Source organism: Polypterus senegalus, chromosome 17, assembly GCF_016835505.1.
Source record: "Polypterus senegalus isolate Bchr_013 chromosome 17, ASM1683550v1, whole genome shotgun sequence".
NCBI lineage: Eukaryota > Metazoa > Chordata > Cladistia > Polypteriformes > Polypteridae > Polypterus > Polypterus senegalus.
The window spans coordinates 82,045,005-82,067,845 of record NC_053170.1 but is presented as its reverse complement, the minus strand read 5'-3'; the positions used below and the strand labels follow the sequence as shown (position 1 = coordinate 82,067,845).

Here is a 22,841-nt window from a genome sequence, read left to right as displayed (position 1 = left end):
CTCACAGGCCTTTGTTGCACTGGCAATGAGAGATTAACTGGGAGATTAGCACAGCACGTTGGGAGGGGTGGGTGGTGGTGGGGGCAGTGAACCTTCCCACTTTCTCCATTTAATTGCAAAGCTCATTAGTCATTCTGTGGCGTCTGTCTAATTACTGAAAGACTGTAAGGACTGCTGGGAAGATGTCTTATAAAAGAAAGGTGAAACACCTTAGAAGTCCTGAAAAGACCCAGGCAGGTACAAAATCTCATCAGTGTTTTCTATGGTAGGCATATACATAGTGGCCACGTCAGACAGAGCCAAATGACCACCCCCTGCTGGTGCTGCTATTAATGTCCCTAAGCTCCTCATTGGCCAACTGCTAATACACTCATCTCTTCACTGCTGACTCAGGCGTTGGTCTCCATGTGTCCAGGAAGAATTTTATAATCCGGAGGCTGTGGCATGCTGTGTTGGTTTCTGCCTCCTAAGGTGCAGTTTGTGTCACACATCATTAAATGCACACAATGCAACCATTATTATGTGTTGTCCTGCAAACAGGAACCAAGGACAAGATGGGCAATGTCAGCAAGGGACTGGCCCCCAGCAACAGGCACAGTTAGAATAAAAATATCGGAAGCCAAAGACAACAATAAATAGGGGCAAGCATTGATTTGAGAGGCTCCAGAACAGAAGAAAGATTAGAGCAGGAAAGATCAACATGGAGTATAAGTTAAAAGGTTAATATATCTATCATAAGTAGGAAATGGAGCACTGGGCAGGTCAAACATCAGATGAGCTCACTGACTCAAGCAAACCAGCATGGCTTATTGAACTGGCAACATTAAATACAAAGATGACTGGAAAGGCTGGACAGAACCAAAAGCAAGGCGAGTTCATTTTGTTCAGAGGTGCTGGGTGGAGTAACGTGAACATAGGCTTATAGAGATTGGTGCTGATAAAATAAACTGCCAGCATCAGAAGGGCTCACAAAGCTAGGAGATTCCTGAGAAGGAGCAGACACACTGAGCTGAAAAGACCAACGTGGGATAAATCAGAAATTATAGGTAGAGATAAGATACAGAGGGATCTTAGAGTTGATTGAAACCAACATTTGTCAGACAGGAAAAAACACAGAGGCAGGGTTAATGAGCTGAGTACAGTTAACTTAACTGTGACAGTGGGGGTCCAGCTCCTTGCTCCCTCTTCCATTATGGAAGCTCTTTAAACCCAACACCGTCGATAGACATGACCAGGATGAGCTGTACAAATGAAGATACCACATGAAACAAGGGGAAGGTACAAAAGTGTTCAGTGCTTTTATTAAAAAAAAAAAAACTAACTAAACAGTGTCCAACTAAATAGTGTAGTGCTTCCAAATTCAAAGTTCAATAAATAAATAATCCTTAAAAACGGGTGAAAAGTGAAGGTTAAAATCAATAAATAAATCCAATAAAAATGTGGCTAAAATACTGAAAGTAAGCTGTCCCTTTTTTAAAAAATCTGCTGCATTCTCCTCTTCGCTGGCAGCTCCCCTGCTTATCCCAGCCAGGTCTTGCTGCAGAGGAGTCACCCTTTCAGCAGGTGCAGTCGACCTTTGCCTTCCGTCCCAAGAATCGTACCGGCTCACTTATCAGACTGAGACTCGGGTCCCCGACAGCCAGGCCGCTCACACTGGGGATTTCCCCCCAAACCTCCTTGACTCCCGCTGCCTTCCCGGCCTTACGCGGTAACCCATCCACATTCCCAGTCAATCCAGCTCCTCGGAACAGTTAGCAGGAGCAACCCAATCCATCATTCCATCGAGTTTCGGCCAAACACTCTTTTCCAGGGGCTCACCTCCCAGCTGCCTGCCTTCACTCCCTCGAACCTGCTCTCTCTCGCTCACTCACACCCGCACGGATTGTTATGGCCTCGTTCTTCTCTCCTTAACTTCCATTCATTGTCTTTCCTTTTTTTTCTCTCCTCGCACTCATGCTTCCCCTTTAAATTCGGGATGTGGCACAGCTGTGACAATTAGTGGCTCCTGGCACCAATTATGGTCCAGGACGATCCCACACCTGTGCACTTAGTTTAGAACCACCCACTCCTGCATCACGCCCGTGAACCTCTCTTGCCACGCTACCACACCCTCCTACCAAGACGCGAATGCAGTGATTATTTATTTTATAAGGTGCCAATCAGCCGTGGACCTTATTTTACCACATTAAGAATATCTCAAAATGATGAACAGAGCTTAGAACACAGATTCAGACCGATAGAGAAATATAGAATAGTGGTCAGAGTTAAATACAACTTGTCAGGATCTGAAGATCTGTTTTCAGTTTTGTCTCTTGGGCCTCTAAAAACAACTGAAACTTAATTTAGGGGGTTTTACAGGTCAAGGAACTTGGGCATTGCTTTTTGAATCTAATGCATTTTCAATGATGTGTAAAAGTAAATATGTTCTGAACATCTTGTTTTCATTATTTCCACTGCTATTTTGGCCACTGGTAGTTAGGAACGCATTCACAGATTGCCAGGAGAAACATCTTCCAGAAGTTGTTCCGAGTGACATCATCAGTGCAAAGTCAGCACAATGGAGCATTTCTGGATACAACCTAATACTTCACATTTTTGCTTGAGCATTTAAAGGAATTTCTGGTTTTGGATTTTTTTCTGTCCCTCAACTAGGATTTACATCTAATGTTTTGGCTTTGGCATTATTCACTATTTTTGGTTTAATTCTCGCTACAATTTTCCACTTTTTTTTAGATCTGGCTAACATCCTAGGCTGTACTACTAACGCTGATGCCACATTACACAACTTCTAGTTGCTGGATATTTCCGATTTCCTGACTAAAGACTGCAACTGCTGATCTTGTTGCCAGACAATGTCATTTGCTGGGTATGTCACATTTAATGACTAATTTCCAACACAGGCGTTCTTGTCCCTTTTTGTCACAGCCAATATAGTGGTTCCTGATGGAGTCAGTGATGTACAAAAGGTTAACAGGTACAACGAGTTAATCCACAATCTCAACCAAGCTCAGTGAACCCTAGTATTCTTGAGGCTGTTCAACTCTTTGTGGCCTTGTTTAATTAACTGTACCCAAACTATTAAGCCTGCACCATGTAATTCCCTATTTACCAAGTAAGCCCCTCTATTGTTGATGTCCATCAGCATTAAGAACTATCCCTACTGTATGGTAGGGCCATGAGCATCATAGCAAGCATCGAGCGTGGGGCAGGAACAATCCCTGGATGGGGCATCACTGTGCCCCCACATGTTTAATACATGCTTTAATGCATTTCTTCATGAAAATGATATCAAGTATACATCTTAGTATTCTAGAATGTTCAAAGAGCTGTAATATCATGAATGTAATGTATTTTGTGTGGCGATCACTGCCTGCACACTCTTGTCTGTGTAAGAGAGAGCCCGTTTAAGAAGCACGTAGCGATTAACCACTGGGTCGGGGGAACACACAGAGTATGAAGCATTTAACGTTTTACTTTATTTACAATGGAATTTGAGAAACTCCAGTAAATTAAACGTCGATTTTAAGATGACGTTTACCACGTTCTACTTTAATTACAAAATAAACTATGAGATTAAAGTGGAAATTTCGAGATTAAGGTCGATTTTAATCTGGACATAGACCTTTTTTTCTTCACCGTGTCTATTTTTTTTCTGTGGCCCTAATACACTTTTATATGACACTCAAACACTCGCCTTTTCACATCGGCTTTGACATCTGACCTCTTCTATTTTATATGTGCTTTTACCATTGTCTTTTAGCAAAACATTAAATGGAAGGGGCTATTTATGTTGAATTGCATATTCAAATATGCTAAATTCTGGGAGGAGTCAGGCCAGGACTGTAGGTGCATGCATGTGTGTTAAAGTTATTGTTAATTCGGATTTATAAGAGAAAGTGTGTGGAACTTTGCTTACACACAATTTTATGCATGTGAATTTGTTTTGTGCATACGCACATTTCTGTTTTTGTCCATAGGCCATATTTTAGTGTGAATTCCATGGATGGCGTTATACATGAAGCCCAAGGAGAGATTGTGGCGCTATCTTCTAGCCATTTAGGAAGTGCCACAGTATAGAAATATCATCCAAATAACAGCCATGAGAAGCCAGTGCTGTTTATCATTAGTGTCCACTTCTTGGATCTCAGCATGGTGTGTGAGGTTAGAGAGTAATACATGGTGACCAGACCAGGTGAAACAACAAGCCCAGTAGTAGGTACATCTGCCTGAATTATATGGTAGCCATAGAATTTCACTTTGAGAAATCATCAGTTCCACCAGTGTGAGCTAAATACGGCATAGCAGCTATAAAGAAAGTTAAAAGGATTGCAGACAAAACAGACACTAAGTGGCCATTTTTAATAGTTATTCCTGAAGATGTAAGGAATACCTTGGATTCCCAGTGGGTGGCAAAGTATTACATGATACCAAAGGCTTACCTAAAATTTGCATATAGTAGCACAACATTCAGAAGCAAGTATACAGTCCTGAATAAGAGCCAATAATTCAGCAACTAGTGCAGAACAGGATGACATTTTCATGATATGGCTTCTGATTTACATTTTTACAGCCTTTTCCTTGGCCTCTAAAAATAATAGGGATATCATTGTGAGGGGGTTTCAGAGGTCAAGGAGTCTAATAGTTAGAAGGTTTTTTTTTGCGATTTTAGCATTTTTTGACAAGGTTATTTTTGAAATATGTTTTCTTCAGTTCCCTTTTATTTTTATCATGGTCACCACCATCATTTTCTGTTTATTGTGCAGGGTTTCCAGGCTGTTGCTAGGCATGTGTGAAGGGTGATGTTTTTACCACAACAGTATAAAGGACAGTGTCATACACTTCGTGACCCCCTTGGTTTGTGGAAACATCAAAACAAAATATAAAAATCCTTGTTATTACTGTTAAAGATTATTTTCTGCCGTTTTTCTTTTATTTACATCTTGCATTTTTGTTTGGACTACCTGAAATATTCTGGTTATTGACTCTCTCACTACATTTCTTAATCTACAGTTCTGTCTCACATCTTGGCTTTTGTTAATTTAATTTCTGTCTTCAGGTTTTGATCTTGGTTTGTGATCACCATTACAGTTTATCCTCTGATTCCATCTTACTTCAAACTGCAGCCAATACAAAAAGAAAATAAGGTGATTTAAGTGGAAAAAAGCTGACAAGGCCCTAGTGGGTGAGCTACAGGAAGAGCCATCTACAAACACTATAAGATCTACATTAGGGAGAGGTTTGTCATGTACAGTAAATCTGGGACATTGGGAGGAGATTAGTGGAGAGAACCTATTCACAGCAGTAGGGCACACTGTCTGTCTGTGTCTACAGAGAAGGAATGGAAAAGGGTAGTTTGATATGTGGACTGGTGGAACACAGTAAAACGTGAGTGGCCAAAAGTGTGAGAAGGGCAACTACAGAGTGACAGACTAGTAATATATTTTGGTGAATAAAGAGTTAATGTTGGGCAGACTGATTTACCAAACAAGTGGCAACAACTACATACAGACATGCGAGGAGAGTGAGGGCCTTAACATCAAACTGGTACACATTGGCAGTGATGTTTGATAATGTCCTAAGTTCAATGTAGTTGTGAGACATTTATTTGCTTACCTGTAGGTGGGAAAAGACACCACATACTCAATTGCATAGTTCAAAAGAAAACTTCTCATGTACTCTTGCTGATACATGTGCCAAAGTCGTTCTTCAGAGTGATGCCATAAGGGAACCATTTTAAGTTCCCAGAAGAACCATCCATATAAAGGTCAAGAAAGAAACTTTATTTAGATTCATAACAGGTTCCATAAATAAGCATAAACAGATGAAGATATATGAAATACCAATGGGTTCCTACTTTTAAATGAATTCTTTCTGCATATGATAATACAGGCTGAGTTCAGGTTTTCTTTATCTGGTAATATTCTACTAGGAAGCCTTCTATACATAAAAAAATCTTTTTTATCCACATATTAGAAATCTTTTTAAACTCCAAAGACACAATCTGATACTCCCAAAATGAAATGGTTCATTGTCAAGTAATTGTTCTACAAGGTCCCAAACAACCCAGTAAAATGCCACTTTAAAGCCATTATTTTTAAGAGTGCACTGGAGTACCCCCTCCTAAATAAATAGAGGAAGATTTTCTTGAAAGATGGAATGAACCAAAAAGATCTGGGTCTCAGGTGCCCGGAGGATCACACCTTCAGAGGTACAATAAGGTTGACAGCCTCATTTACAGAGGAGGTCTTACCCTAGGACTTTTACTGAAGTTTGTCTTGAAAACAGAGAAGAACAATTCTGCTTCATAGATAAGCCATTCCTGGTGTGTGTGTGTGTTTCGTTATTGCAATAATGTACTGCCCTGAACTTTATTGCCTTTTTCATTCTTTCTCTTCCATGCAATACAAGAACTTTTCTTTGCAATTTTGTTGTCTAAACCATACGAGAATAAATAAACAAATGGTGGTCTACTATCAGCTGTCAATGTCATCCTGGAATTATTTCAAATTTTTTCATGCAGTCGACTTCTTTCACTATTTCTGAGCACATCCCTAAATCTTTCCTCAAACAGTTTTCTTAGGGAACTATTAAAGTTTTTTTTTTTTTAATACTTGTTACTTCATATTGCCAAATTCATACATAAGTTTGTAGAAACTATTAATCATTTTACATTTTAGCCTTAGCATTGAAATTTTTCCATATAGTGGACCCAAGGAAGCAATGCTTTGAAAATGTTTTTCCATATTTCTGCAATATAATAATAACAATAATAGATTTTATTTATTTAGTGTATTTCCTGTTGCTGCATTAGTCACAATAATCATGTTAAATATTACAATATTCAACATCCACTTTAACAAAAGGACAAGTGTGTGTATTCTGTGAATACGTGTCAGTCTGGCTGCTATGACTCTGTAATTCCAGCAGATGTCACATAACAAACGTTCATTGTAATAAAATGTGTTGCATTTATTGTTCCAACAGATGCATTTTATTACTATGAATATTTGTTATCCATGATCTGCTGGAATGAATAACCAATGCAATGCATTTTATCACTACATGCATTACAAAATAAATTTCAATAGATGATACACTACAAACATTAACACTGATGTCTACATTGATTACTTAGACGAGTTGCACAGCTAGTACTGTAATAATATTCTAAATGTTATTTTGCACAGTTGTAAATTCAATGATTGATTTGAACAGGTCTTGTAAATCTTACTTTATATTCACTGTACCTTCCTTAGTTGTGACACAGTCATCTCATGAAGGGGTAGGTGTAGAGTGGACAAGACGAAAGGGGTGAGCATCCCTATCACTGCCCTTCCCCAAATCTTGAGATACACCTTGGTGGAGTGGGATTGCAAAAGGCAAGATGGAACTAAGACCATCATTCTAATCATGATAACTTTCCATTTAGTTTTAACAGAAACACTGTTGCTTCACCTGTTTCAACTTCTGATTTTGATTTCTATGCTTCCCTATTATCTCTTGACACTTTGCTCATGGCTTTCATTTATTTCATCTTTCCATTTCAAAAACGGCTATTAATTGTCACAATTTATTCTCTTACAATCCACCAAATAAACCCAGAGATACCAATTTCATGATGCATTTATAACAGTACCCTTAATATGTTAACACAAAGTTTTCAGATGTTATTGACTTGCTAACCCATATCTATCTGATATTTTAGTTGGGCTGATGACTATAGATCTGGAAGACTGGACACTTTCCACAACTTTTTTGGAAGAAAAACCTGCTCTACTGTAGCCTATGACGTGCTGCCTGTCTTTTAAATCCAGTGCCTAAGATTGTCAAGGACTGCTTGGTGTCACTTTTTTAATCTTCCAGGGGACCCTTTTCCCCCCATCAAACAGAGATAATGCCCTAAAATACCGAACCTCTCAGTCATCAGAACGCAATACTGCAGGTAACGCAGGATCTTGTGTGGGTGTGTGTGTGGGGAGGAAGTGTTAGCTATTTACAGAGGTGCCAGCTACTGTCACTTGTTGATTTGATATATTTGTTTTATAATTGTATTCATTTTATAAGTTACTCATGATTTGTATTTGTTAATTCATAATTAGGTTTGTTCACTTTCCTCTAAGAATATTATTCAGTTTGTTCTGATTAGTATATTTCTTTTTGCACTCTAGTTGTTAACTATGATATATTTAGAACATAAGAAATTCGAAAAATGAGAGGAGACCATTCAGCCCATCAAGCACATTTTTAGCTCATAGCTAAGCTGTCGTTTTTTTTTTTTGCTTTTTTTAAATGATTCTTTTTTGCCTTAAATTTACAAACTGTCAAAGGGTTGATAGTTCTTGACTTCTCCCAACTGTAGTTCAATTCAGTTTATTTTGCTGTGACAAGTTCTCAGGTAAAATAAAAGTATACATTTTACAGATTATTAAATACAACATTAGTGTACATAAAGGCACAGATTTGTTTAAACACACAGAAAAAGAAAGTAGTTTAAAACTGATTAACATAAATGAAAACCAACAATCTCAGTACACTTCTTAATATATAAAGAATGGCCAGTTGACATAGTTAATGAATAGACTCGATCAGGGAGACAAATAACAGCTGAGGTGGAGGTTAGGAGATAAAGATGTGCAGAAGGGTGAGCACACAAAAAGGTTTGGCCTTTATTTTAAGCATCCTCTGTTTTAATTTTAATTTGAGTTGTCTTGAAGTTGTAAATTGAATTTGTTGTATGGTGACTGAGAGGCTTGCTTGCACCATGAAGTGTGGGAGGTGGACCATCATGTAGGAGTGGAACAGGAGGCTCTGGATCTGGACACTGTGCTAAGAAGGAAGGTCGTAAAGAGGTTCTGAATGTGACATGGCTTGAAGGTTCCAGAATAAACTAAGTGTCCCGTTACCTTACCATGGATAGTGGTATTCATTCCTTTGGTGTGGTGGTTTCCTCTTTCTGTAGATTGTAGGGGCCAGTGGCCATGTAGAAATGACAGAAACTCCTGCACTAGTTTCTGTTTCATGAGAAATGGATACTTTTGCCAGTCTTTGTGTTATATGGAGATGCTGCTTGCTTGAAAAGCCATAGTTTCATTTTATGGAACCTAAGACAAAAAGTGTGGTATATAAAGAAAAATAAAATGAATAAATCTGCCAAAAGTAACCAAGTCCTAGTACTCGAAGTATTTCAATAACTAGGTGTTATTGTTGGCTGGCTCACGCTAGCCTGGTTATCCTGGAGGGGTTGTGCCAACTTTTTCCATGATGGGCCTGCCAATCTCCAATGGACAGCGGTCCCCTTAGTGCTGGGTGTAATCTGGTCTTTGTACTTTTGCCTGGGGACCATCCCAAGTTTGGTGGCATTCAGACACTCTTGCCCTTGCTCACCAGCCCAAGACCCGTGTCACACTTGGGTGGTGAGGGGAGGATAACTCATGGGGAGTTGCCTGTTACCAGTAGGTAGCAACAGTGATGGCACAAATTAAGAAAGGTGTCCCATACCTTTTACATTTGTTGGCTGGATGCCTTCTCAGGTTTTTTTATCACCGTTTAGGGCGTTGCCTGTCTCATGGTTGTGGTATCTCCTTCCACTTTCGATGCTAAACTGTGGAAAAAATGAGTTGCACTTTTAGTTTTTTCAAGAGTATGCCAAGCCTTTTTCTTACAAATAATTATAAAAGCCATGTGTACATAGATTTAGAACATTGCTATTCCTGCCATTTTTGATAAAAAAAACTTTGCACCTAAACTAAATTGAAGCTTGCTATTTCCAAGTCTGCAAAGCGAATATTACAATTCTATAGGCATTTAAAGTCTCTAATAGGATGTACTAACCATCACCACATAAGTGTGGACAAGAATTACACTATAACATGAAAAGTGAATATTTAGGCACAGCCAGGAACAACAAAGAAAAATGACAACAGTAGGCTCACATTGGTGAATGCAGTCACACACAAGGACAACGATTACACAGCTACAATATTAGAACAAGGCAGGCATAAGACATTAGATATCACTAAAAGTACTATTTGCAGAAGTTAAAGGTTCAAGTCTCCTATGCCAAAACATACCAACAGCCCTCTGCTGCTGAGCTGTTTGTTCCTCATTATTGGTGTATGATGGTGTTTGATGTATGGCACCCAAATAGCTTTGCTAATTTCAATTTCACACAGTCAAAACAAGCATGTGTGCTGGCAGATTTGTAATTAGTATGTTCAAAGTAGTACACTGCAATGGATTTATTGGAAGGTGTCCAAGCTCACTGTCATTGCTTGCAGGCTGCAACTCTGCAATCTACTGTATTTCAGTTGATAACCATAGTACTTAATTGCTTTTAAATTTACACATACTGTGCCCTGCAATGCACAGAATGTATCCAGATTTTTGGAAATCGTTTAAACTGGCCCTGAGTGAATGTGAGTGGACAACTGTGCTATTGCTTTACTAGAAGAAGCATGACTTTGTTTCAGTGGGTGAGGCTATGATGTATGTGTACTGCATGTGAGAGAATATTTAGACATCCCAGATCTTTGTCTTTAGCCAACCATAATCTTACAACCTGATAACTTTACTTTCCCAGAATCTCTATATGAAGATAGAATTGATGAGGCAGTGAAGGACTGAATTTTATGAAACCTGTGATTTGTGCACATACATTTAGTGTCTATTATGCATTTGTGATATTTTATAGAATTTCTATATTTAATAGTGCCAGCTGTCAAAAACAGAAACAGTTATGTTTGCATGTATTTGTATACCATACATGTAACGGGAGCCTTTGTAAAAAACAAAACAAAACAAAAAAAAAAGCATTAATTATAAAAGATCATTTATTTGTAAGTGTGAGACAACTAGCTTTAAATAATATTTGTACTAGTAGCATCATAAAATGAAAAAAGCAGGATCAGGCAACTGATAAATTAACGCTGCTGCTTGGGTTTAAATCCTGGTGGCTTGCTGCCTCTTTGGAGCTTGCACATTTTTCCCTGTGTCCCAAAGAATGTGCATGTTAGACAGTTCTAAACTGGTCCTCTGTGAGTGTGGGACTGCACATAAATCGAGTTATTCAATGGACTGTCACCCTGACTAGCGCAGGATCCTGGCTAGTGACCAATGCTACCCAGATAAGCCCCCTGTGACTCTGAATTGGATCAAGTGCGATTATGAATACATTTGCTCTGTCTGTTTATGGGATATGATACAAGTACACAGGTAGAACCTGATTGGGGGTGGGTGTGGTCTAGGGAGGAAATGCAGATGCTGCACAGCTTATTTTGCTTTATTACAAGAAAGGACTCAGAGTTCAAAGAAAGATGCACCTCCCATGAAGGTCAACAGAAATGAACCCCAAAAAGTCCTTCTCAGTAAGGTCCCCCTAACGGCCAATTAAACTTTTGGTCAGGTGACCCTGGAGAGGGATAAAAAGGAAGGGTAGGGACAGATTATAGTCAGTTCATTTCTGTCTTAAGAATGGGAAGAGAGGAGGTTACAAAAAGAGGATCCTAACCCTGGAAATTAGGAATGGCAAACAAGGACTAAGCTACAATAAGATTGTTCATAATTTTGCAATAACTCTGTAAGTAACTTGTGGCTAGATAGGCGAAAGCCTTATTGATGAACTGTGGATGTATTTCATTTATTTGTGTAACTAAGATGGAATATATCAAACCATACTATTCTTTTAAACACATGAAGCACTCATAAAATTTGGATGAACTGTTCTTTTCCATCCACCCTCCAATTCAGATATTGCCCCTTATATTTTCAACTTTTTGTAACACTGGTGATTGGGTTACAACTTCATTATCGATTTAAGCACAGATTCTGATTATTTAATGTTCAAAATGTTGAGAATAGTTGATTTTAGCATGGTGTCTGTATGTGTGTATGTAGAAACATGTGGACAACTATAACTTCCGGAAAAAAGTACCTATCTTTCTCAAACATTTTCAAGTTGCATCCTGTTTGCTTTGTTACAGGCTCCAGGGTCTATTGTTTTTGGTCCAGTACTTTTTTCCATAATATTCATAAACAGTGTGACCTATGCCCAACAAAAACTGCCATAGAAATTGTTTCCTTTAACCAGGATTTTAGCTGTCTGTTTAGTTTAGTCATAGGACCAGGGCTATTGATTTGCACAATTGTTACACAAGTAGCTTTTTAGATACATATTTAAACGTACATCTATTCACATGTACTGAAAGGAATGTATAAGTAGTTGACAGCTTTTTGCCAACTGCCTCCTGGACAATAAAGAGAAAGAAATGAACACACACACGCCTAAATCTATAAAGGTTAATGTGCACAGTGGAACTATGCCACCCCACTGTATCAATCTGTGCAGCTTGTTTACATCATTTGACCAAATGTGGTTTTTTTTTTTTCAAATTAAATATTTATTTAAGTGTTCAGTTCATTCATCTTCCTGTTCATTTTATTCCATGTTTATTTGTGTAATAACAAATATAAGTTAATATAATTGATTACATATTATTGTACAGTACACTCTACTCTATTGTAAAAAAGTCCATTGATTTATTTCCTGCAGTGTCTAAAGTGAAATTTACATGGAAGTACTGTATGAACCAGATGTTTTGTTTAATAAATAATTTGTTAAAAACAGTGAGTGATATTTAAAAATATGAAATAATAGAATGCAGTTACCTGTGTTAGTAGACACTATTAAAACACATTTTTAGCAGTACTGTAACAAGCGTGGCCACGAGACAGGTACACAAAAGATGTGCAGGTTTGAGCCCTCAGACAGCAGGGGGCATTTACTGTTTAACATCAGAACACGGAACAGGATGATTGTGAATCCATAGTGTGCACCTACTCAAACTTCCCCGCTGTTAGGTGGCATGGAGAATGCCACCCAACACAAAAATTATGTTGATAAACACCAGGGCAGGTTGTGTTTCAGTTTGCATTGCCCCCCTCCAGCAGCCAACTTGTGCCCACCTCTTCACTATGTTTTTTTTCCTACATCTCAGGGCTCCAACTTTTGCCTCCTTGTCCACAGTTGCTTAGTTATTCCATCCAGCTCCCATAATCCATACAGAGGCTGCTTCTCATTTTCACCTTCTGCCACCATAACCGGCAGACCTCCTGACCCTTGCAGAGTCTGTCTAAATGATAAGTGTGGTATTTTTCTAGTCAAAATGTTTTGTTATTTTCACAATCATCATAGGTGTTAATTTGACACATGAAATTGCATTTTAAAGTGAAGTATATTTTATAAATCAAAAAACAAAAATAACTAGCCCACTCTTGCATTTTATAATGGAGCTTCTGGGTATTGGGGTCCCATTGGGGGAAAATGCCTTAAAACTAATCAAATACATCCAGGGTTTTAATTTAATGAGAGTGCCTTAGGCATTAATGCAGCAAACTTTTGACAACAAACATAAACTAGAAAAATCAGTTTTAACAGATTCTTGATACTATTTTTTTTAAGGTAAAGATACGTTTTTGCTCTTTTTCCACAGCAGGCATCATGGATGAAGTTATTAAAAACCCCACTCACCATTGCTAAGATATACAATATAAGATTATCCTACTTTTGCATTTTTCATATTATGTTCAACTGCGGTGGGCAGGCGCCCTGCCCGGGGTTTGTTTCCTGCCTTGTGCCCTGTGTTGGCTGGGATTGGCTCCAGCAGACCCCCATGACCCTGTAGTTAGGATATAGCGGGTTGGATAATGGATGGATATTATGTTCAATGTTATAGACATAAATAAATGAAGAAATAAATAAATCAATATATAAAAAGTAACCTATAAAAGCAATTCACGACAAAATGAATTATCTATTTTCACATATCATCCATTCATCTTCCTAACTCATATATCCAGAACAGGGATGTAGGAGCCTGTCCCGGTGTAATTTTTACATCACTCTGCGGTCTATGAGTGCTACCAAGTATGGTGAAAAACAGCATTTTGAACAAAATAAAATAAATCAATAAATGCACAAATATATGCATTATGAAATATTACAATAAATAAATAAAAACACTGTGATATGCCCCCTGTGCAGAGTTTGAATGTTCTGCCTCTGTGTCCATGGGATTCTTCCAGTTTCCTCCCACAGTCCAAAGACATGCGGGTTAGGTGAATTGTCATTGCTTTTTTTTTTAAGCTTATAATTATTTTATTTGTTTTTAGAAATTATTTCTTCCTAAAGAGCAAAAGGCCCCTTTTTAGCATTCATTATTATCACGTGCATCTCTGTGTATTCTTGATTTAGATACAGTACTCCAAAATGAAAAGACACACCACTTTTGGTATAAATTTCAAAATGCAAACAGAAAATGCCAAAGTATTTAGTCAATAGGAACAAGTTGGAAAGCATCTTCATTTTGTATTGTGCTGTTCCTGTTATTTTTTTAAAAATGTTAATGTTTAAAGCAATCTGATAGTACTCTAAACTAAACACACCTTGGATCCAGTCTCACAATCAGTGAATAATCATCCATTCGACTATTGTTTTTCTGAACCGATTTTGTCTTCATAAGTGTCACAGGCAGGAGGGTGGTGACATCCGGACAGCACTGAATACAAGTTAGGGACCAACCCTGGACAAAATGTCAGCCCAATACAAGGCATACACACACCAGTGTCCCTCTCATTAGTCAATTTCTGTTTTATTTCACTAAATACATTTAATACCTAATACCATCCGAAAACATTTCATTAAGTTAAATTTACAGATTTCAGTAGATATAAAATAAAATATGATTAGCAGAAGTATTAAAGGAATGTTCTAACTATATTAATGGAATATTTTAACTAGGCACGATTTAATAAATTACCAGGCTGACCCGCCTTTTAAGGCGACCGACTTTTCAGTTGACCACTTCTTAAGGCAATTCAATATGTAGATCAATTTCATATTTTATACAAACTCATTAATTTGGTTATATTGCATTTGAGCGGTATTACTTTAATACTCGTAGTTTGTTATTTTTGTGATGAAATTTAAACTTTTTTTCTATATTGAGGTCGCCCTTTTGAACCCCACTGATATTTACTACGCGGTGAGGCATTTGTACTCCATCAACATTAATTATTTCCAGAGACATAATTTTGTCTATTTTTCCAGCGCATCGCGTACAAAAGCAAGGGAACGATGGGAGCACCAGAACTCTGCTCACATCATGTCGCTTCTTACTGCAAGCTGCAAGTAAGTGTGTGATAAGCGGAATACCGCTATGCTTTCCACTCATGGGACGGAAGGACAATCCCGACCGCTTTTATATAGTAAGAAAGAAGAAGAAGATATCGCACAGTCTTTTACCTGGAAAAACGAAACTACAAATCCCATCGCGCATTGCAAAATGGATGGGGCGTGTGTGAAACTCCGCGCCTGCGCAGCACTCACGGGACGGAAGGACAATCCTGACCACTTTTATATAGAAGGATTTTTAATAATATGTTAGTTGTTTTAATCCAATTACTTGTTATTGGCTGTGACATACATACCTGAAGTACAAGGTAATGAAAGCACACAGTAAGTGGTATAAGTAAAAGTAAAAAAAAACAAATGAAGCTTTTTTACTTTACCAAATAAGAATTGTTTGACTCATTCAGATAAATGATCATTTAATGAAGAAAAAAAATGCAAATTCTTTTGCATTTTTTAATTTTACCTATAAATAATATATCTTTGTTTTATATGAAATATTTGTAAATTTAACCTTAATACTTTTATTATCTTCTCCAAATTGCTTATTATATACAAGCATTTAAAATTACATTTGCAGAACACATTTTTCATGAAAGCTGAGCAAGTGATGGAGGAAAAACAACAAATGCCTGGAAGTTATGTGGTTTGAATGTGTACACCATGTCATGTCTTTTAAAATTCATATTCTGTTTAAGTGGTATAAGATGAGTAACTGGGCAATTTTATGAAATTAATTTTTATATGTTTATGAAGACTAAAATGTAATAACAATACCAGTTGTTGGGAAGATTAATGCATAGCTAAAATATCAGCAATGTGTCATTAGACTTGTTATATTGATAGCTACATTTTCCAATTCCAATATTTGTGCCAAAAATACTCTTTTAGATAAAAGTATCTCCTTGTGTTTTGGCATCTTTTATATTAGTGTCACTTATGTTAAGCCCCTTGCTTTTTGGAAACTTTCAGTGTGTTAGTTTTAGAAGCTTTTTTTTTTACATTTTATTGTAATCATTCCATACAAACAGATCAATTTTTACAAAAAATAGGATTGAATACAAATTGACCCCCACCCCTGAGAAAGAGAGCATGGCCAACGGAGTAAAACTTAAAGTTTGCAAACATACCTAAATTGATGAGTTTAATAGGACAATAGAGATGAATGGAGAAGAAAAAGAAATGCCTGAGAATTACTTCCTCAGTGCTTTAAGAGCTTGTTCTAAAATCTTATTGATTAGATCCTGCCAGGTTTTGAAAAAGTTCTGCACAGATCCACTACCTGAGAATTTGATTTTTTTCCAATTTCAAATAGAATAAAACATCAGTTACCCACTGATTTAAAAGAGGAGAGTTAGGATTCTTCCAGTTTAGCAAAATAAGTCTGTGTTGTCATTGCTAAACTGGCCTGTTTGTGTTTGCCTTGTGATAGACTGGCGCCCTGTCCTGATTTTGTTCCTACCTTGCACCTTATGCCTGCTGGGACAGAATCCAACTGCTCCTTACCCTGGATAAATGGGTTAAGAAAATAAATGAACGGCTGGCTGGATGATATTCCCAATATGAATTACAAATGAAGCAAGTGATAGGCATGTTCTTAAGTTATGGAATACAAAACTATTCTATGACTAACATAAAAGTCTTTTAGACATTTAATTGAAGTGTTGTTACTAGAGGTGGACCTACATTTTTGGAACCCTAAAGCTTGAACTGTTTGGGGGCCCCTTTGCAACTAGCAACAAGGTCTGAACAACAACTGCTCATAAAACAACAGGCTTAGGCTAATTTTACACTTTTTCACCTTTAATACTTGACTTACCTTTCTGAATGTAACCTTTATTTTTGAGCAGTACCAATTAAACTGTTGTATCCTTAAGACCCCTTTATTGAAAAACATTCTTGTCTAGATTGCTATCATGATTGCTATCACATTGAAAAAACAATCACAATGCTAACGTGATTCAAATCAGCATTGAGATTGCCATTTTAATAGCTCCCCAATTTTTTACATGTCATCTACTGGTGTATCTACCAAAGATGTTTAACTTTTACTGTATTAGGTAGAATTGTTATTTTTGTAATGGTATATTACAGATTATTCATTTAAATAAAATGTTACTGAATTGTCTGTTACAATGACTGTAAGCAATTAAATATGCTTTACTTTTTTTTTTTCGATTATGGTTTCCCTAAGATAATTTTAATAAAAATGTTTATTTCTGTCATGTTAATGGTGTTTTACATTATTTATAATCATTTATATTAAATATATTTAGAATTAAACATCCTTAATTTGATCATTTTTTTTTTCATTTATGGCTACATGATACTTTAATAACCTGATTTTTAATGTAACTACTATTTTGTACTGAATTACACTGTATTTTTTAAAAAGCCTTCTCAATCAGTAGACTCTCAAATTTTATAAGTAATGTGGACTAGTCACTTCTTTGTGGCCGCAGCTCTGGGATTATGGACCCTGAAGCTTATGCTTCATCAGTTCCATAGTAGATTCACCCCTGGTTATCAGTTGCACAATCTTCACAAAGGTGAAGGTACAGGACCCCAAGCCTGTCTCTATATATTAAGAGACTGTTTAAGTCAGTAACATTTGGGAACAATGGGCACTGGCCCCAGGGGTACACGGGCCCACAATGTTTCTGATGCCTATATATATTTCTGTTTTGCTATCAAAACAGGGGCCACGCGCATTATTTTGCCCGGAAGCCTATGGTGCTGTTAAGACGGCCCACTGTTTAATAACTTGTTAAATAATTCTGGCTTTCCACTCACTTCATGAGCCATAACGAATGAATAAGCAGCTTGATTTCAACCATGTTGCCATTAAACTGTGTATGAAACCTTAAAGTGTGTTACATGGGTACTTACTCATATCGCAAAAAGTTGCAAGACGGTTTTGTGCGCCTGTTATGCTTCACAGTACGTCATTTTTCTTCCAACTATGTCATCTGCCTATTGGATCAGCTTAACTCCTAATCAAAATTTTCATGTTACTTTCAAAATTTTGTATACGTGCCTACACGTTATTCTTTCCGGGACACATATAACCAAAAAAAAACCCCGAATATTGTAACGAAGTTGGTCATTTAAGACGCGTGACAGCTATTCGTCTTATGTGCCCCGCACCACTGCCAGTGAGAAGCTCCAGTCTGCAACAGAACAGTGGCGCCGGCAAAAATGAAGTGGCCGCGCACGCGTACTGTAGACGGGGACGTGCCAGTGGCGCACGTTGAGCTTTGTTCGTGCTACAGTCATGCCCCGGCGGCTCTTGGTTCCATATAAGTCGGGTTTCCCTTACTCTCGTCCTCTTGGTGCCTGTTATGGTTTTTCGAAAATGAATGTGGCCAAAAGTGGGTATCGGGTCTTCTCGGCAAATTCCTCAGCAGCGTGTACAGAGTTGGCGAAGAGGATTACAGAGTGAGTACGCGGGATTCGTAAAGCCTTGTTGCTCAAATTCACTTGTTCTGTACAGAGTGTCGGACCCGTACGCAGGTGGTAAATTCTGCCCTGGTGTGAAGCTGGACCCGTCTGTAAGCAGGGGATTCTGGCCTGGGATAGAACTGGGGCAGCCCCAGGCCACTGCAGCAGTGGGTGGGCCAAGAAACGGGGGATGCAGGCTTGTGTTGAGGCAACACTGATGCGTTGATAGTGACTCGAGCCTCGTTCTGGGTACTGCAATTTCAACTCCGAACGGGGTAAAATTGTACAGAGTAAGTTTCGCTTAGCTCGCATCTAGCGTGTTGGTGTTAACAACTTTGCTGGTTACTTGTTTAGTCGCAAGTAATCTCTGACTTGACGCTAATCTTGATCATTTACCGTACTTCCAATAACATAAGCACCACAAAAAAAACCTATTAAACTTGCAGCCGTCGTTTAGTTTTTTGAGATTCGACACTACTCGTTTTATCGAGAAATAAATAGAAGAACATGATCCCTCCCCACGGTGGTGTAATCAAACCTCACACCCATGGCAGACTATACGAGTAACCTAACGAACATTAGTATCTTATGTCTGCACTGTAGCACCGAATTAAATTCGAACACCCCAGCCTTTTATTTGTATTCAGGTCGGGGAGTGTGTTTTAAATTAAGCTGCATTGCCGTGACTTCTCATGCAGAGGTGACCCCGTTTTTTTTTTTCCACTTTTCCTTCAAAGATCGTTTGAAAGCATGACAATTGTTAGTGCACATGCCTTGGCTTGAACAGCAGCACATCTGCAAGTCATTCCCCTGTCATGTCGTCAGAACTAATTACAGTTGTAAAAGCTTGTTTAGACTATAGGGCAATTAAGCATAACTGAGAGACTTTAATTCTGCAAGATGAGGGCCATTTTGTTTGATCATTCTGTATCAAACTGCCACTAATTCATTTACTCTCTCAATAAGAACTGTTTTGAAATGTCACTTAAGGAAGATAATCCAATACCTTTCAGTCGACTTAACCCTAATGTTAGGTTAAAGTGTAATATATCTATAGGTGCAGTTTCCCTCCATACACAAAGAAGTTTGTAGTCTGTGTTTATGGAAAAGCGTAACTCAGTTATGGAATTGGTGTTGATCACTTCTTAGGTGTTTACTGTACTGTGTCTACTTTAGTGTTCTATGCAGTTGAAACCTGATCCATGAGTGATAAGCATAATGCATGATCCATCACTGGATAGGATACCATTTCATTTCTCATATGTGCTTAAATAATCATGCTTACCCTGAGATTATGTCAAGTCATAAATTAACCTGACACCTGTATTTTGACTGTTGGAGAAAGGTGGAGTCCACAGTAGAAATCAATGTAAACACATAAACATCGTAAAACCTCTTTAGGGGAGGCACCCAGAATTTGAGGCAGATGCCAAGAGCCAAGCTTATTGCAGTGTCAGCTGCTGCATTAATTATAAAAAAATGAATTAATAAAAGATACATTACCTTTCAGCAAGAATATTTATGTAGGAGTGTATATTGGAGAATCTTTCCATCATTTAATGTTTGAGGGTAAATAGTAATTAAATTAAGCAATACTATATATTTTAATTTATATATTGCTTTTCAGGTTTGCAAAACAGTTTTCCAGTGAGAGACATTGCAATTGTATTTTGCGAATCATAGTGTCACATGACATTCAATGTCGTGAAGGTCGAATAGAAACCCAAAAAATTAGAAAGATTTAAGCAACTTTATCTGAGGAATTATACAGCTTGGGAAACACTCTCTTAAATATTTAATATTACAGTACTTCTCATTTAACAGTGAAACATATATCTTCCTGTTTGTAGCAACATCCTCATATAAATATTTTATGTTTGACAATATGGAAAATTCCAAACAGTGTTGTGGTGATAGTGCTGTATTTAACTGTACAGCTGTGGGAATGTAGAAATGTCCAAGCTTAAGTAATAATTATGAAAACCAAGTCCAAGAAAACCAAGTAACCTCTGAAATGGATTTATGTTGACACATTATTTTCATCATATCAGCAACATGCACAAGCTATTAAAAAAGCAAATAAAATGTTGAATATTATTGTAAATACTTCTGAATATATATTGAGGAATGTTCTGCTCAGGCTATATAATGTGCTAGTGCGGCCACAACTGGAATATTGTGTGGTTATTCTGGTCACCACGCTACAAGAAAGACATAGCGGCACTTGAAGTTGTGCACGGGAGAACAGTGAGGTGCATCCCAGGGCTTAAGGACATGTTGTACTGTGACAGACTCGAAGAATCACAGTAAACCTGTTTAGTCTCGAGCAGAGGAGTCCACGTGGGCACCTAATCCAAGTCTTCAAAATCCTCACAGGCATTTGCATAATATATCCAGTGGAATTCTTTCATCTTTAGGGTGAATCACATACTCGAAAACACGGGGGTTGTCAAAGTGAACATCACTATTCAAATTTAATTTGAATCTATATAAAAAAAATTCTTATTCAAAGAATCAATCTTTCCTGTAAGGCTGTATCAAAGGCTTTTGAATGTCTAAAAAGATAATGTCAAATGTTTTGCTTTTGTCAACTACTCCAATAGCATGCACAAAAAAAAATTAAATAGATTTGCTTGGCAGGATTTTCCTCACGTATAGTTCTTTAGTATATGAATTTAATGGATACTTTCCTAATGCATTTCCTGTTTTAGTTTGTACAGTTGTGCATGGTATAGAAGGAAGACTTATTGATCTATAAATTACCAGGATCCATTTTTTTCTCCCTTCTTGTAGACTGAAGTCCAATTTTTTTTTATTATTATAAAAACCTCACACTAATTTTTGACTTTGTTGCTCCACACACACTGTGCTGTAGTACTTTTGTATGTGTTTTGCACGTCACTCCTGTGATCCACTTTTTTACAATTTTTTAATTGTTAGAACTATTGAATGTACTAACAACACATTCTAAATTCTCCTCCAGCACTGTGGAATTATTGCTTTGCTCCTAGACCTTTTATAGTTTACTCTTGAATCTGAGATTCCTGATTTGCTGTTGTCAAACTGTTAAACATTCATTGTATCAAACAAAAGTTGGTTTCCCCTCTCATTAAACATATTTGGAAATAAGTTCAAGTTTTTGATCATCCTTTTATTAGTATAATGGCTTTAAATTCACCATTTCAAATAATATTTTGAGTTTCAAGAAAGCATACATAGCAGCCTCAAACAATATTTATCTTTTCTTGGTCTGCTGGCTTAACATAATTCCTAAAACAGGCAAAGTGGAATGTTAAGATTATATATATTATGTTTTTGCTGAATCTATAAAGTGTGGGGAAAAAATCCCGTTTAGTTTAATTGTCTGTTATTCTTCAACTACTGGTGCCCCATTCTGCAAACGTATCATATCCGGGCGCTGCTCATGCTTGATCTACCTTCCACAAGCTGTTTTTTTTTTAACTACAACTTACACTTCTTGTGATTTGTTTTAAAATCTTTCTGTATTATTTTTTCTTAGCTGCTTAAACGTTCTGGTACTAATGAAAGTGTATGCCAAATAAATTATGAGTACAGAATCCATAAAGATCATTGTAATGTAACATTTAGTACTTTCAGTAACTCTTTTTGTGAAACACAAATAGACTCCTGAAGCCTTGACTTATATATAGATGGGCACTGCACCAGAGAAAACGCCCAAAGCAGAGCAGAGGGCTGAAGGAGGAGCCAAGGTTCCAGGTAACTCGTGTGTTTAACATTTTTAAGTAAGTGTTGTGAACATGCATTACAGACGTGTGAAGTGCCCCAGTTACACTCTTGTGTTTGATCATGTCAGTTTCCATGCATCGAAAATCCTTTACGTACTACATGTATTTATGATGCGTCATCTGTTGGAATGAAAAATGCAATTCATTTTATTATATATGCATTACAAAATACATTACAATAGATGGTGCACTGCAAAGGTTAACACTCACATCTAAGCTGATTATGTCTTGGACGGGTAGCACAGCTACTTTTAGTGTAATTTGACAGCCCTAGAGGACAACAGTGGAAATTAAGGATAAGTGCATTTAGAACTGAAGCCAGGAAGCACTTCTTTATTTGAAGAGGTCTGTGAAAACTGGAACAGACTTCCTTGACAAGGTTAAAGCTGAAACATTAACGTTTTAAGTAGTATCTGGATGAGATGTTGGAGCAGCTTAGCTTTTAGCTA

General features: G+C 37.5%; 1 protein-coding gene and 1 long non-coding RNA gene across 3 annotated transcripts in view; one reads left to right on the top strand and one right to left on the bottom strand.

The window, feature by feature from the left end:
* Positions 1 to 5,848: 5,848 nt before the first annotated feature.
* On the bottom strand, positions 5,849 to 18,363 carry LOC120517424. Its single transcript, XR_005631030.1, has 3 exons — positions 18,074 to 18,363; positions 9,499 to 9,601; positions 5,849 to 9,101 (listed from the first exon to the last, which is right to left on the bottom strand). It is a non-coding gene; the product is annotated as an uncharacterized LOC120517424 (long non-coding RNA).
* Positions 18,364 to 18,409: 46 nt separating this feature from the next.
* LOC120517423 (phosphoribosyl pyrophosphate synthase-associated protein 1) overlaps positions 18,410 to 22,841 on the top strand; it is a 57,016-nt gene continuing 52,584 nt past the window's right edge. For both annotated transcript variants that reach the window (XM_039739750.1, XM_039739749.1), the window contains exon 1: positions 18,410 to 18,622. In XM_039739750.1, coding sequence (XP_039595684.1) covers positions 18,459 to 18,622 — 164 coding nt within the window. In that variant the 5' untranslated portion in view covers positions 18,410 to 18,458. The remainder of the gene's footprint in view (positions 18,623 to 22,841) is intronic.